This window comes from Vanacampus margaritifer, chromosome 8 (genome assembly GCF_051991255.1).
Source record: "Vanacampus margaritifer isolate UIUO_Vmar chromosome 8, RoL_Vmar_1.0, whole genome shotgun sequence".
Lineage (NCBI taxonomy): Eukaryota > Metazoa > Chordata > Actinopteri > Syngnathiformes > Syngnathidae > Vanacampus > Vanacampus margaritifer.
In genome coordinates this window covers 20,583,013-20,598,652 of record NC_135439.1, presented here as the reverse complement: position 1 = coordinate 20,598,652, position 15,640 = coordinate 20,583,013, and the positions used below count along the sequence as shown (strand labels likewise).

Sequence of the window (15,640 nt, the reverse complement as noted above, 5' to 3'; positions counted from 1 at the left end):
TCAGTGTGTAAAAATAACATTTTTATTGAACTTCAATGGAATCACAATCACAACCCTACCTGAACTTTTTTTTCTTTTCATATTAACCCACTCACACACACGCACTCATCACAATTGTCCATCCTAATGGAATATCAGAATTTGCAAATGACAGTACATCTGCTTGAGGCGAGCCATAAAAGACAAGTTAGTGGAAACAACCGAGGTGAGTGATTGTTGTTCTTAATATGATTCCCGTCATGTCATTTGCAAAGATAAAAGCTTTTTCTTCCAGGTTAAGTAGGTTAGAAACCTTCAAATTGCACAAAAACACTGAGGACACAATCACAAAAACAATGATTGTACATGTAAGCGATTCAAATATGAAGTAAATGATCTTTGGATGGGACTCATTTTGATAATAATAAAAATACAGTACTTAATAAACTACTGCACCTAAGCACAATCATATGGACACACTGATACCATGCTGGGGCAAATGTGACCACAAGGTGCAAAACTTCCAAAATCAATGAATTCCTTCAAATCCTATCTAAGAGCTACAGAGGTGTTTATGCATCAGAGGAGGCACTTCAGCCTGACGCGCGAACAGGAAAAGGAGAGCGGGAACGCGACAATAGGGCACCACAAGGGAAACGCGAGGCTCACTGGGGGCCGCACGCAGCAGTGTCAGAGGTGAGCAGGGACGGTCTGCAGGGCGTCCTCTGTTGTTCGATGGACGTTCACGTTCTGGAAAGAGCAACGCAGCAGTGTCAGAGCTCTTATCGACCTATAACGGACGCACGCATGTCTGCTGCAATTGAGACCATCTTTTCTGTTGTTCTGCTGTTTGTTTTATTCCTTACTACAATGGCTTGAGTTCTGAAATAATTGGTTTTGTCCATTTTTAACTTGACAAAAAACATTCCCAACAATAGTGAGTATTCAATTCAGGTTGAAGAATGAATGAATCCATTTGCACTGCCGGTTAAGTGGAAATATTCTACATGTCAGATCTGTGTGAATAACAAATGTTGAATAAAGTATTAAGAAATGACTTTGACGAGAGAGTGAGCTTGGAGCAATGCTGAGTGAAAGAAGTTTATTTAGAAACAGTTAATAGAAATGTCTGCTTCATTAGTGTCAGTGATTTGAGGACAAAAAAACATACACAGTGTCAAATAAAAGTTAACATACTTCCATGATTTTTACTCTCGTATGAATGAGTTGAGACATCCTACACATTTTGGTGACAAATTAAAGTTGTGCAATGTTGCAAAAGTACAAGAAATGTGTAAAAAAAAGTAACACAATTACATTAGTTCAATCATTAGGGGAAAACAAAGAAACTTCGTAGGGCGACGTATTTCGTCTTGTTGCTTCACATTTGGGAGCCTCACATCCACACATCTTTTCATTAGTTCTCCAAAAAAGGGAGAATGTGCATGACACGAAGTCCGTGTCATATTATTACAAATAATCAAGAATGAACTGGATTCCAGTCAGCTATCAGCATCATCAATCACATCTTCCACTAACGAACATTTATACGAGTGCAGAAAGCGCAGGCGACGTTGGAGAGGAATAGTATGAGAGGAAGGAAGATGGACAGCAAAGAAGTTGGTAGGTGCAGTGTGTGCATCACAAGGGTTACGGCGAGGTGCGCAATGAGGGCTAAAGGAAGCTCTGGGGAGGGGCACTGCCTCATTGGTGAGCTGGCACTGTTAGCAGAGCCTCCTCGGACATCCGAGACACCTCTACGTTCTGTTCCACGAGGAAGGGGGAAAGCACACACACAAATGTGGAGGGATCAAAACAACGTGGGATGATATTACAACTGTCAAGTTAGCAAGCCATGAGTCCACCTTGTTCGACAAACAGTATTTTCATCAGCAGGGGACGCTCGGGTACAACTCTCTTTATTCAGTGATCTTCAGGCTACATGCTCGTCAGCTATCAAAATGGTCAACATTTTATTTGTAATGTAAAATTTGACCTGCATCTAATTTCTCATGTTCAGTCAGGAATCTATATAACATTTCATTAGGCCAGGTTGTATTTGTTGGAAATCAAGTTTTATTCAGACTAGGGACACCAATATTGGGCATTTTGACGAATATCGGATTCAGCATTATTATTTTTTTATTATTATCTGACGGCGGATAAAAAGTTAATCTAAAGCCCATTTTCATCTCAGGGAACTATTACTGAGATGCTGCTGATAGTGGGAACCTTCTGAACCATTAGTTTTTGTTCGACATTAAAACAAAGCCATACATACATACATTTTGAAAGGTCAGAAAATTTGTTTAATAAACATGCTTTAAAGGGGAAGTCAACCGTAAACCTTTCTTAACTAGTGCTGTTCCAATACCGATACTGGTATCGGCAGAGGCCCCGATACTGCATTAAAACAAAGTATCGGTGAGTACTAACAAGTAATATGCCGATACCATTAATTCTGATGCTAGTATAGGATTTTGGATGCAGCATCTTGTGTCTTGCTCATGCATGACATTCACTGATGTATGACATGTTCACTTCATGCCCAGCTAACATATCTTATTGGATCTTGAATGCTCTGAACCAATGGCAGGACAGCTTTTTCATGTTGAGAAGAAAAAAAACTTCAGTATGGGTATGGTATCGGCATCAGCCGATACTGCAAAGCTGGGTATCGGAATCGGGGCCCAAAAAACGGTATCGGAACAACACTATTCTTAAAAATATGTTGTATCTGACCTCACTCGTCTAAACATGACATTCTGATTAATATTACATTTGTGGAATAGGAGTTATGCAGCAAAATCCAGCCGTTTTTATCCATCTCAGGCGGCGGCCATTTTGCCACTTGCTGTCGACTGTAGATGACATCACAGTTGCTCAGGGCTCAGGCAATGACCAATCACAGCTCAACTGTTTTATGAAACTGAGCTGTGATTGGTTGTTACCTGAAACCTAAGAAATTGTGATGTCATTTTCACTTATAGGCAAAATAGCCGCCTTCTGATATTGATAAAAACTGCTGGATTTTGCTGCTTCACTCATATTTCACTAATGCAATATTAACCAGAATACTGTATTTAGACTAGTGGGGCTACATAGAACATACATGGGGGGGGGGGTTTGGGGCTTCCGCTTTAAGACATTACAATAAAGTCAAGATTGGTATTTGTATTTTTTTTTTTTTTACTTGACGCCATAATATCCCACCCCCAACCCCTCTTAAGTGGAAATGAATATCGGCTTCAAGTATCGAGTATCGGCCTGCTTGACTTCTAATAATTGTCATCGTCCTTATAAAAACCATAAAATCCTATTTCTAATCCAGACACACTTTGTAATTGTCGTTTGTGTTGCGACAAAAGTGTGAAGGGTACGAGGGGGGAGTTCAGATTTATGTAACCTGATTACTATGCCAAATGTTGAAAAATAATCATGTTGCAGCATCATGTTCAGCGCCTGAAGCTGTCCGGTTTTGTCCAGTTTCCTTGCACTTAATGTGGGTCGAGTGGTGTGTGTGTGTGTGTTTGTGTATGAATGATTGCACACACCTCTGGTTTCTCTCTGTGCGTGTTGACAGCATCGATATTGAGGCCGATGGACTCCACCTTACAGCCTGTTCAAAGGAGGCCAGACTTGTCAGAAGAGCGCCCGTCACAGTTTACACTATTATTGTGTATGTACACTTTAGGCACACACAAAATCAAAAAAATAAAGCATCCTACCGTACGCCACTGGAGTGAGCTTCAACACGGTGTGCAGCGGGCACTTCAGGTAGGGCAGCTCCTCTGTGGAAATGCAATTACGAACACAATCATGGGACTACCACAACCAACAGCAGGATCATAGTTCAAATGTTTTGGGCTCATAGTATAGCGGAGTATAGGGATGTTTGATACCACTTTTTTTTCTTCAGATGGATACCAGTGCGAGTACTCAAATCTTGAGTTGTCACATCAACGATACCACTAAGTACTCTTGATACATAAAATGTCCCTCCCAAAAACTCACTGTGGTTCATCAGTGCAATTATCAGCAGTGATGCACGTCTTTCTACAAGAGGCCATCGAGTGGTTTCGTCTCAAAGACTCACCCGCCGTCTTGTCCAGGAAGTAAGCCAGTAGGCAGCGCATGACGGCCTGGTGGCAGATGACCAGCACGTTCTCCTGCCTCTCCAACTCCATGATGACGGGTTCCAGGCGCTGCACCAGGTCCTCGTAGGACTGAGTCAACAACAAACAATGACATGTATGCCAAGATGCTATTGATTGGAGTCAAGTGTAAATTGTAAATGTCTACCACTGACAATACAGATGGAGCACATGTAGGTCAGTCTCAACTGATTCTATTCACTTATTAGGAGGGACAAAACTATGACACCACACAATGTATGCATTTCTTAACTTGAACCATGACCAAAACAATAAACATATTCTTAAACATATTGAGCAATTTATACAAACAGTAAAATACATAGTATTGTTTCATGAAACATGACAAGTTGAAGTGATAAAGCCACAAGTATGTTTACATTATTGTTGTAATCTGATCTAGATTGTAATTTACTGATTTATGTTTATGCCACACTTGTTTGGTATAATTTTGGGATGTTCAAAACTGCAACTCAACGTGTTAAAGAGAAAGTCAACCTTAAACATTACTTGACAATAATATGTTACATGTGACCTCACTAGTCTAAACATTATATTATGATTAATATTACATTTGTGGAATAGGAGTTATGAAGCAAACCCTAGCCATTTTTTATCCATTTCAGGGGGCGACCATTTTGCCACTCACTGTTGCCTGAAAATGACATCAATGTTGCTCAGGGCTCAGGCAACGACCAATCACAGCTCACCTGTTTTCTGAAGCTGCGCTGTGATTGGTTGTTACCCGAGACCCGAGCAACATTGATGTCATCTTCAGTCGACAGAAAGCGGCAAAATGGCCGCCCCATGAGATGGATAAAAATGGCTGAATTTGCTGCTTAACTCATATTCCACTGACAATATTAACCAGATTACCATATTTAGACTAGTGGGGTTGCATAGAACACATTATTGTTTTGGGTTGACTTCCCCTTTAAGTTAACAACTCTAACTGAGGGAGCTAAATAATATCTAACATATAAATTCATGGTTCATTTGCCTTTATTTTAGTGTAAGCCTAAAGCACATATCCCATCATTTATGTCTCCATCCATGAATGTCGTGTTTGTCAAACACCTTCCATTACGTGACTGACCTCTCCTTTAGGGTAGCGGTAACGGTACTTGTCCTGGTCCCGCAGTGCAAATTCCAGAGGGTAGTTATCTTGAATCTCCTCATACATCATCTCCTCACACACACCCTGAAGTGGCACCAAACACACGCACTGATCAACACTCCGCACAGAGTGCGTGATGAGAGCAGAAAAAGATGGCGGGCGATCATTTGAGCTTGAGCTCAGCACTCACGGCGTCAATCTCGTTGAGGACCTTCCACTGTTCGTAGGGCACGCTGAGAGCTTCGGCGGTCTGGATGGTTCTCTTCATTTGACTGGTCCACACCTTCAGGTCACTGATGCCCTGAGCCTGGATGAACTGGCCCAGCTTCTTAGCAAACTGCAAACAGGAGAACAAGATTAAAAAGTTGACACATGGGAAGAGGATGGTGAAGATTTTGACTTCCCCTATCATGTATGCTGAAGCCACACTTTGGCGGCCATGTCTTCCGTACCTCTTTGCCTCTCGGTGTCAGACCCGAGTCTCCTCCGATGCAACCCTTCACATTGAGCTCACTCTCTCCATGGCGACACAAGTAGATGGAGCGAGGCGTGATGTGGATGTTCATGAGATAGTAGACGATCCGACTCTGGATGTGATCCAATACCCGGTTGACCAAATAGCGCTGACCTACATCCATGATTTTGATGTAGGAGAGATCCCTGAGCGGAGAGCAGTAAGAATCATGCGGAGTGTCCCATTATGCTTGTTTATATACAACAGTAGAGTAAACAACACTCCATCGCGGGTTTCGGGTTTTCGGACCAGTGTATTTCGCGGTATTTTGTCCAGTTCTTACTCATATGTTGGGGGTGTAATTCAACATTTGGGCACTAGATGGCAGCACTATATCGTGCAACACTAAATTTGAAAGATGAAAGCAGGAAGTATTTCAAGATCAGCCTCATTTTTGCTGATGAGTTTAGAAAGAGACGATTGGAATGTCTCAATTCTCTCCCATCTTGGGTCTTATGACTATGGAAATCAACAGCTGTAGGGTCAATTTCAAAGGTATACATTTTTATTGATGTATATTGTGAAATGTTACGTTTGATCTGCCATTTAATCTCAACTACACTCAGAATACTATTTATTCACAAAGCATTAATGCTGTAATGTCAATAATAATGTCTGGTGGTATTGGTATGATACGGTTTGATAAATGCTTGATACACCATTATTTGACTCAGTCTCACTCTCACCTGTCCAAGACCTCATCCAGGGTCTCATAAGAGTTTTCATAACACTTGATCCTCTTCATAAAGTCTTCCACCGCCTCTTCAGTGTTGCAGTTGGTGTAATCAGGGCTGCCCAGCTTCACTTGCTAAACAGAACCACAGAAAACAATGAGCACAACTGACATTTGCTCATTTGGGTTTGATGTAATCTGATATACACATTTACATGCTCACCACAATGTTCTCCTGGATTACATCTGGGTCTTCACACACAGATTCCACAAAGAACACCTGAAGAAAACATGCAAGCACACTTTTAACAGTCCTTAGCGAAAGCAATCACAAAAGCATGCAACAACTTGTTATGAAAGTTAAAAATAATATGTTCTATGTGCCCACACTAGTCTAAGCAGGGCATTTTGATCAATTTTGTGGTTGGCAAATATGAATTAGGCGGCAAAATCCACCTGTTTTTATCCATCTCTGGGGGCAGCCATTTTGCCACTTGCAGTCGAGTAAAAACAACATCACAGTTGCTCAGGGCTCAAGTAACAACCAATCATGGCTCAGCTCGCTAATCTCACATGACCAAACTCAGAAAACAGGTGAGCTGTGATTGGTCGTTTCCTGAGCAACTGTGATGTGATTTTCACTCAACAGCAAGTGCCAAAATGGCTGCCTCCTGAGATGGACAGGTAAATTTTGCTGCTGAATTCATATTTGACGAACGCAATTGGAATCAGAATGTTATCGTAAAAACATTTTTTGGGTTGACTTCCCCTTTAAGTAGGCTTTACCAGATCAAGATTTTTAGGGCCGATCACAATCAGCGAATTAAAAAAAAAAAAAGATCACCAACCCGATCACAAAATGGAGCAAGATATCTATTTAAATAGTTTGTTTATTTATTTGGTATATTTGTGTACTGATGACTGTTGGAACTAGGGCTGAACGATTATGAAAAATAATCTAATTGCAATTCCCCACCCCCCCCAAAAAAATTTCGATTGCAATATCATATGCAATTATTTTTTTTCAAGGTTCTTTTCAATAATTTTTTTACCCAACAAAAAGTTAATTATAATGAACAATATCAGATCTATTATAGATTACAGGATCTTAAAATAAAAGCAAATGAAGCCATTATATCAGTTTTTTTCCCCTCTACTACAATTAGTTAGTTACAATTTACCACTTCAACATACCCACTTCTCATGTTACATGAAACATGGTATTGTAAACACTGCACTTTTTAAAAACTGTATTTATCAATAAATAAATTCAATATATATATAAAAAATAAAAAATAAATACTATCTCCAGTCAGTAAACTCACACATGCTAAAGTGTAGGCAAAGTAAAATTATACCCGATTATATCACATAACATTTTCCGATTTGATTTCAAAAACCACTAGCATTCTATAGCTATCGTTGTGGGTGGGTCGCGGGTTGCGTAGTTTCCCATGGTCTGGACGGTCCGTGAACGCAACCACATACTTTTGTTTTGGTATGCTAAGCGCGTCCGGAGCTGTTGTGTTCTGGCGTGGTTACGGACGACGTTTACTTGCAAATTGTCATTAAGGAGTTGTTTGTTCGTCGCTTGGCCTGATTACTTCACCAACACTACAATACATTTACATTAAAAGAGGCTGTGGCGGCTCCTAAATGACGAGCAATAATTATTTCATCTGTCCTAATTTTCATTTGTGAAATCGGACGACACAACATATGGCCACGTACCTATTTAGCCTCAAAACATAGGACAACTCAAATTTATCAACCGCTGCCGCATACTTGCGTGTACACTCAGTTTACAAAACGCGCGACACTACGGCAGCCGAAAAGTCATAACTCACAACTGTGAAGTGTTGTTTTAAAACCAAGATCAAATCGATTAAACATGTTGGACACTTGTCTCAAGGTTTCATGAGACAAAAAAAAAAACCTTACCAAAATTACGTGCATTTATGGCGGCAGGTTTTAGTTACAGAGGTGACGTTCCTGCTCCCCCTCCCTCTTTTTCTTCTTCCACTTCGTTTTAATGGCCATTTTAATTGCAGCCTTTCACGATTACGTCAATGTCAAATACAATTAATGGTTCAGCTTTTCAAAAATAATTTTATTACATGCAAATTTATGAATCGTAACTCCTGTTTGGCAGAATGATGTGAAGTGGAATGCTGCTGCTGTATAGTCTTGCACTATATAAGTGGTAGACTTTAGCATAGACTATATAACTTTGAAGGCAGTGAGGGTGTTATGAAACAAGGTTCACAATAGCATATGTCTTTGTTTCAAAAATAGTTTACATAACTTGAAAAACTGTTTAATTGCAGCCAATTGAGTTAAAGGAGTTACACTCACAAATTAAGACATTACAACCTATAAGAAGAAAAAAACGTAAACTACTGGCTGATCTGATTGGTGTTTAGTCTACTATAATCAAGACAACTTGACTCTACCTTGAAGCCATTCTGTTCTGCAAACTCGATGATGGTTTCCCTCCTTTCTCTGGTGGTGTTTGTAGCATCAAAAACCTGCACCGCACAAAAAGAGAACCAACGATGAAGGCACTGCACACTGAACTAACTCAGCAGCATCAAACACCTAACCCAACATGGGACCTACCGCAACTTGGCCTCCTTCTTCTGTGAGGTACTGTCGCACATCGTTTAAAGCTGCCGACGCGCATTGTCTGCAAAGATCAGACATAAAACCCAGCGATCAGCATCAACGACTTCACAATGATTACAGACTCTTACCTTCTGATCTTTAACCCTTCCTCATTATCTGGACGGAAGAACTCAAAGGACTTATAGATCTTCACACACTCTCTCCTGTATTGTCCTACATTGAACTCTGGAGAACACAGAAGGATTGCTCCCATTAATCTTTAAAGAAGTCTTCAAATCATGAAAAAGTGACAAGGTGTTACCTCTGGTGGGAACCCCTATCCAGTTGAGATAGCGGGTCAACTTCTTGGAGATGTAGGTCTTCCCCCTAGCAGGAAGGCCCACCGTCACTATCAGGGTAGGACAGTTGGTCATACATACTGCAAAAGAAGAGAGATGACAGGCTTGATTATCTTATTACATCATTCATATTATTTTATTATTAGATCATGGTGGATCATCTCAATACCGTGATCCCTGTGAAGAATGTGTTGGCGTCACGCATTGTGAAACAGCGCTTTTACACATTCACATCATTACGAGTCAGTTGCCTAACTGGGCCAGTGTTTGCACAGATGGCTGTATCAGAGGGCAGAGTGGCCAAATAGCGTCTCTGTTTTGATGTCTGTCAGACATTTCATTGCTTCAACTCCAGCGCAAGATAGAAGATATTTTTCTATCTCCGGACCGGGTTTAAAATGATGATCACGCATCCTTTGCTTATTTCACCAGGACGCATTGAAAGGCTGTTGGAAATGACAGCTCTACTTGTTGACCATAGGAACACAAACTTTCATGTCTCCAGTTTAAGCAGCAGAAAAGACTCTCCCCATAATGCTTCGCTTTTTCTCAATAGGTACATGGGAATTGACTGTATGGTTAACTGCCTGAGTTGAGCTCTATGCTGGCCATTTGGGTCCACTTCACCTTCATTCTATATTGAACACTTGACATTCTTTTTGTTTTCCATCAGATTACATCATTAATCATCTTTTGAACAAGAAAGCAATTTCATTTAATTCAGAGTTTCTGAAAAATGCATTTAATTACATTACTGCGTTCCAATGGAGCAAAATGAAAAATACAATTTGGATTTATCGAGTTATGTTAGTTGTGCAACAACCACAGTAGTAGAATGTTTCATTATTTTTTTCCCTCACCACTACTGTATTGCATTTCAGCACACTAGTAGTAGGACAACTTTGACCTACTAGTAGGACAACTACATGAACTACTTAAGAAAATCATTGCACAAGTTGGCATCTGCTCTCTAGTAGTCAAGCCTTAGATGTTAACAAGTAGAATCTTCGAATAGTTGTGCTTCTTTATGGCAAGCCTTTTGAGCATTTACTATCCCACTAGTGCGCTGAATTATGAATGAAAACTAATGGGCAAGCATAAATGCACAAATGGGTTGCCATATGCATAACTACGCCCCTGCTCTAGCGTGTGTCACAAGTGTTTGTGTCCATTGCTGTGATGGTTCATACACGCTTACCTGGCAACTTAAAAGTTAAAGATGGTCCATACGTACACTGCGCGACGCGAGTAAATTGTTCAGTGGCGTTCCGTTGCGTCGCTCGTAACTCAGTCGTAAAACGCGGACCCCCGTATTAGCGCCACATCTCGTCGGTTGCTTGGCACAGGGTTGAGCGTCCAGTCCGCATTACACACGACGACACGCAGAGTAGTACAGTGTGCTCCTTTCTGCTCGGCCCATTCAAAGTGTGACGTGAGGTGCAAGAGGACCGCATTAGCAGCAAGCACTCGCGCTAACGGTTTAAGCTAGCAGCACATCACGGGAATCAAAGCAGGTTCGACTGCTTTAACGCAGGGCGTTAAAAGCAAACAAGTTATGCAAACGAGTAGCACAGGAGTGGAATAATGACATGTCAGAACCACGCCGTCGCCATACGCACCCTTCCTTTGAGAAATGTGTCTCTCGGGAAGGCCATTTTTACACGGCATCCAAATTTTCTTGAGGGGGTTTTGGGTGAGTTCCCGGGGATTCGGCGGCGTGGTGTCCTCCATAGCGTCTTGCGGCGACGTGGAGGCCGCCGCGGGGGGGAAGCGAGGTCTTTTCCCGTGATGCTGCTCCGAAGGTGACCGAGGTTTCATCGTGATAGCTAGACGAGGATGCAGCCGCTGTCTCCGTCAGCCTCCCACTCAATCGCGCTATGTTACGTCACGTGCAATGTCGCCTGGCAGGAGACCGACGTTTGGTCGTAATGACCATAATGCATGCGCAGGCACTTTTTTTTACGCTTAACCGTAAAACACGTCACAGCGACACAGACGATGACGACGACTTTATTCATTTATTTATTTTACACTCAGACTGAAACAGTCAAATTGTCAATTACATTGATATATTTTGATTGTGATAGCTGCCTGAAATAAAAGAACAATGAATGAACATTCATATTTTGCCTGACAACTTTTACTATCTTTTTAATAAATCAAAAATATTATTTTACCCTCTTTTATTTTCCAGTTATTTTTCATTTGATAATTTTAGTGTTTCTTTCCCCCTTTTTTTTATTTTTATTTTTTTACTTATCTTGGTTTCATGTCGCGGTTTATCACTTTTAATAGTTTTTCTTGTTTTTAATTTATTTTCCTCTACAAATACAGCGGATACAGAAAAGTCTACAAAAGCTGTGTTTTGTGATACAGTATAATGAAATGAAGACCAAGATAAATCACTTCAAAACTTTTTTCCACCGTTGTGACCTATAACCTATATTATTTATTTATTGATTGATTGATTGATTTTTTACTCTTTGCAAATGAGTAAGCAAAAAACAACAACTGATATAATCTGGTTTTACAAGTGTACACAGTGCACACTGTTTCTGTGGACAGGGCTGCAACTTCCTATTTCTGTACTGTGGATGCGAATGTGTTCAGAATTACCACAGGGAACTCTTTTTTTTTTTTTTGCTTTAGTAGAATAAAGAATAATTGCATATCCACTACAGTTGATGCTCTCAATTTTAGAGAGCAAGGCGTGTTAACTCTGGGGGGCCTGATAGAAAAAAATAATTGAGAAGCACTAGATTTACCCCAAATACATACCAGATGTTATAGGATTGTCTTAACTTTTTATTTAAATAGTGCTTGCACAACAGCTTTAACAAAGCACTTTACAGAAAACATGACATAAAACATTAACAATAATACAATCATAAAAAAGAAGCAACAAAAACAATTTCCATTCCTACATGCGCTTTGTTGTTAGAAGTGGTCATAGATAAAATAGGAGAGATTCAGTTTCCTTTTATCAGAGGATCAGAGATGTCATGATCACGACATGCATGACGTCACACACGTCTGCTTCATGCTAGGTTTCAAAGTAAACAAGCAGCTGTAGCATCCGTTGATAATTAACATATACACAGAAAGAAAGAATGGTTCAGTTCTCCAGTCCCCTTTCAATCTGTTGAAGCCTAAAATCTTGTGCTAACACTCACTGTTGAATAATCCCTTGCACATTGTCTCCAGTCTCAGACGAAGTAAAAAAAAAACACCCCAAAGCACGATGCTACGGCGGCAGTTGGTACATCTTCAACCAACAATAGGAGTCCGATTGCCTCAGTTCAATGTTTACAGACTGCCTCTGTGAAGCACTAAGGAGTTTCCTTGTGTATGAACGGCACGGTGCTATACAGATAAACTTGCTTTGTTTGCCTTATAATCTAACAAATATGTAGTGGAATTAGCTATCTATCACACTATATCCTACAGTGGCGTGCCTGAAGTTTGGTACCTCGGCCTTCAGTGGGTATTTACCAGGACTGGACTGACACAAAAAAAATGGCCCTGGCAGTTTGACTTAGGCCTGCCGGCCTGGCCCAGCCCAATTTCTGACCAAACATGGCCGCGACCCTTGTGAATAATAAGCGGTTACAAAGATAAATGGATGGACATGGCTACCACGTAGCTCTGCCACTGATATTGATTGGTTTAGTTTGCTATCTATATTGGAAATTGATTAATCGGTTGCTCCCTCTAATTGCGGGCCAGTCTGTTGAGGTGAAATTCAGGAAAATGATAATTAAATGGCACCGCATTTGCCCCAAAAGACACTGACCCACTAGGCATCTGCGCTGTATGCCAGATGGCCAGTCCAGCCCTGTGATTTAGAACTTCATCCACCTCTAAATAACATCACGCCACCATGGAAACCATCAATTGGCTATTCCAATTTTACGTCACAAGTCAAAATGGCGGTGAAATGATCCTCTCCATCTATTGAAAAGCACTGGACTTTGGATCATTGGAATTTGATTTGGGAGGATTACTTTGATTTCAAAATTGAAACGTCAACTAGTATAACAATCTGCCTGGTTTGCATGCTAGTCACAGGCAAAGGAAATGCAATATGTCGTTTGTTTTCACCGCTGGAAGTGTTTGCATTGCGTTGCATTCCAGAAATATCAGAAATGCCCAGAAGTTTGGCATTGTCAATACCATAAAAAAAAATCTATCAACAAACAGCTGTGCCACGTCAATAATAAAATATTACTCTAATAATGTGACAAAAGATAAATATTTAAATGGCCTAATTAATACTCACCAGAGATGATGATTATTAAATGAATTACTGTGTGCAGATCGCTACTGACGTGTTCAGCTAGTCAAAGTTGACTGTAACGAGCCTCGTTCTGACCGACCAATCACATGATGTAAAAATACTGACATTATTGTGAGCCAGTAATCTGGCTTTACCTGTTTTGTTTTGTTTTGTTTTGTTTTGTTATAGCCTACTTAACACAGTAGTGGAGTAGCCCATGTCAAACAATATCCGTTAGATGGCAGCATTGCACTTTTTCCTCACACACTGCATGTGGTGCCAACTTGTATATCATTAACGTTATCAGCAAATCAACCCAGAAATAACTCGGGCCAAAGTCCTATCACTATTTTTGATTGAATATGACGTGCCTGCCTTTCAGCATAACACAATGCAAGTCCCCAAGCCATTGACACAAGTCCCATTCATTATTGTTTACTCTGTCTTTTGCACTACAACTACTGTTTTGTTTACAGGAACAATACAGAATTTTCATCTTTGTTGTTGATAAAAGCCTCTTTCGATTGTAACAGCACAGTTTGTTGGCATGTTTTAATTGCCTGGTTATATTAAACTTACATCAGAGGACAACAGGGTATGTGACATACATATGATGTGATAACATGGTTTTTCAATTAAATAGCTCCTTTAATTCCCACAAACTGTCAGTGGACTCAAATGTGTGTCAGCACACCAACTCTTGCCCACCTTAGCATATAGGCTAATATAGCCTAGTGTACATATACTATATAACAACTATTTTTTTATTGTGGAAAAAAATATATCTTTATTCAGTCATAATTAGAATAACTTATAAATTATTAGCAGCCTATACATTCATTACAATGTCTTATAAACTCAAACTGACCTTTACACAAATGTTTCTACACTCAAGCACATTTTGATAATGCTAGCCATTCAGGTGCACAATAAAGAACTCAGCGTAATTACAGCACTTAACTGGGGTTCGTATGGGTTTGTATTCGGCCCCCATTGAACTATTTTGTGCAGCGGCGCAATAATACTTCCACACGCGACACAAATCAAGGTTCAGTTACCGCCGTACTGTTTTCATCATTTGAATTTGATAGTTTCACATGCGTAGCCTAGCACTGGTTTTCATACACGTACTTGAGTCTGATTTTATTACTGCAATCGGCACAGTTGATATACAAATTTGGATGATCTTGCCGCCGTATGAGCGTAAACTCCGCCGTAAAACGAGGTCCCCTTTATTGGATTGCCCCTCCTTCCAGCAGCTAACAGCGTTTAGCCCAAGATGGACTAAATAATCGGGATCAGTTCCTCCAGTCCCTACTGGTAATGAAAACAGACGATCGCCACACACGCATCTCCGCTTAAAAATGCACGTTATGTTACACAGTAGGCTACATGAACTGTTTGCTATAGCTACGCATTCAATGAGCCATCAAAATGAACAAGAAGCGCTACATCAGCATGGCGAACGTCAAAATAAGCAATCGACTGATGATATGGTGACATTTCACCGACAGTTACACGCATTGTCAAATGTATGTATTAAAATATAAAGCATTTTGCAAAGCAGCGCGTGCGCAACGCAAAAAGCAGCGTTGGGAGGTTGTTGTTGTTATGTAGGGTAAAGGTCCCGGTGACAGTGCCAGCGCAGAGGCAGCACGTTCACTCTTGTTTACGTCTCCCTCGCGCGACTCTGTCCCACGTTTAGACCGCAGCATTACAGCCCAAGACAACAACGAGAAGCGGAAGCCTTCTTACCCGCGCTGCCCTGGTTCTGTGCCGGCTTGGATCGGCCGCAGCAGCCTCTCATCATGGACCGTATGGATGGAGACCCGAGCCAAGCGCCGCACTGATGCTTTGCTTATTACTGGGAACACACGCTCACACACACACACGCACACGCCGAGTGTGTGAAGCGGGAAGCTAGGCTTGCTACAAAACTGGACGGAATTAGGTAGCATGAGTAC

The 15,640-nt window shown here is 40.8% G+C and overlaps 1 protein-coding gene across 4 annotated transcripts; it reads right to left on the bottom strand.

Moving 5' to 3' along the window:
• pfkfb4a (6-phosphofructo-2-kinase/fructose-2,6-biphosphatase 4a) lies at positions 1-15,640 on the bottom strand. 4 transcript variants are annotated; one of them, XM_077573642.1, is made up of 14 exons: positions 11,020-11,300; positions 9,364-9,480; positions 9,191-9,287; positions 9,057-9,123; positions 8,891-8,965; positions 6,661-6,717; positions 6,451-6,572; positions 5,703-5,910; positions 5,441-5,587; positions 5,230-5,334; positions 4,076-4,205; positions 3,708-3,770; positions 3,534-3,598; positions 1-729 (listed from the first exon to the last, which is right to left on the bottom strand). In XM_077573642.1, exons 1-14 carry the CDS (start codon positions 11,216-11,218, stop codon positions 670-672), a joined length of 1,512 nt encoding a protein of 503 aa, XP_077429768.1. In that variant the 5' UTR covers positions 11,219-11,300; the 3' UTR covers positions 1-669. The 4 variants fall into 4 exon arrangements, with proteins under 4 accessions (XP_077429768.1, XP_077429769.1, XP_077429767.1 ...); XM_077573643.1 differs by lacking the exons at positions 1-729; positions 11,020-11,300 and adding exons at positions 1,056-1,743; positions 15,432-15,640; XM_077573641.1 differs by lacking the exon at positions 1-729 and adding an exon at positions 1,056-1,743.

Coding starts and splice junctions, on each gene's coding strand:
- pfkfb4a (XM_077573642.1), bottom strand. CDS start 11,218: ATGAAACCTCGGTCACCTTCGGAGCAGCATCACGGGAAAAGACCTCGC. Junction 8,966..9,056: donor AAGAAGGAGGCCAAGTTGCG/GTAGGTCCCATG, acceptor TGTGCGGTGCAG/GTTTTTGATGCTACAAACAC. Junction 6,573..6,660: donor TAATCCAGGAGAACATTGTG/GTGAGCATGTAA, acceptor GGTTCTGTTTAG/CAAGTGAAGCTGGGCAGCCC.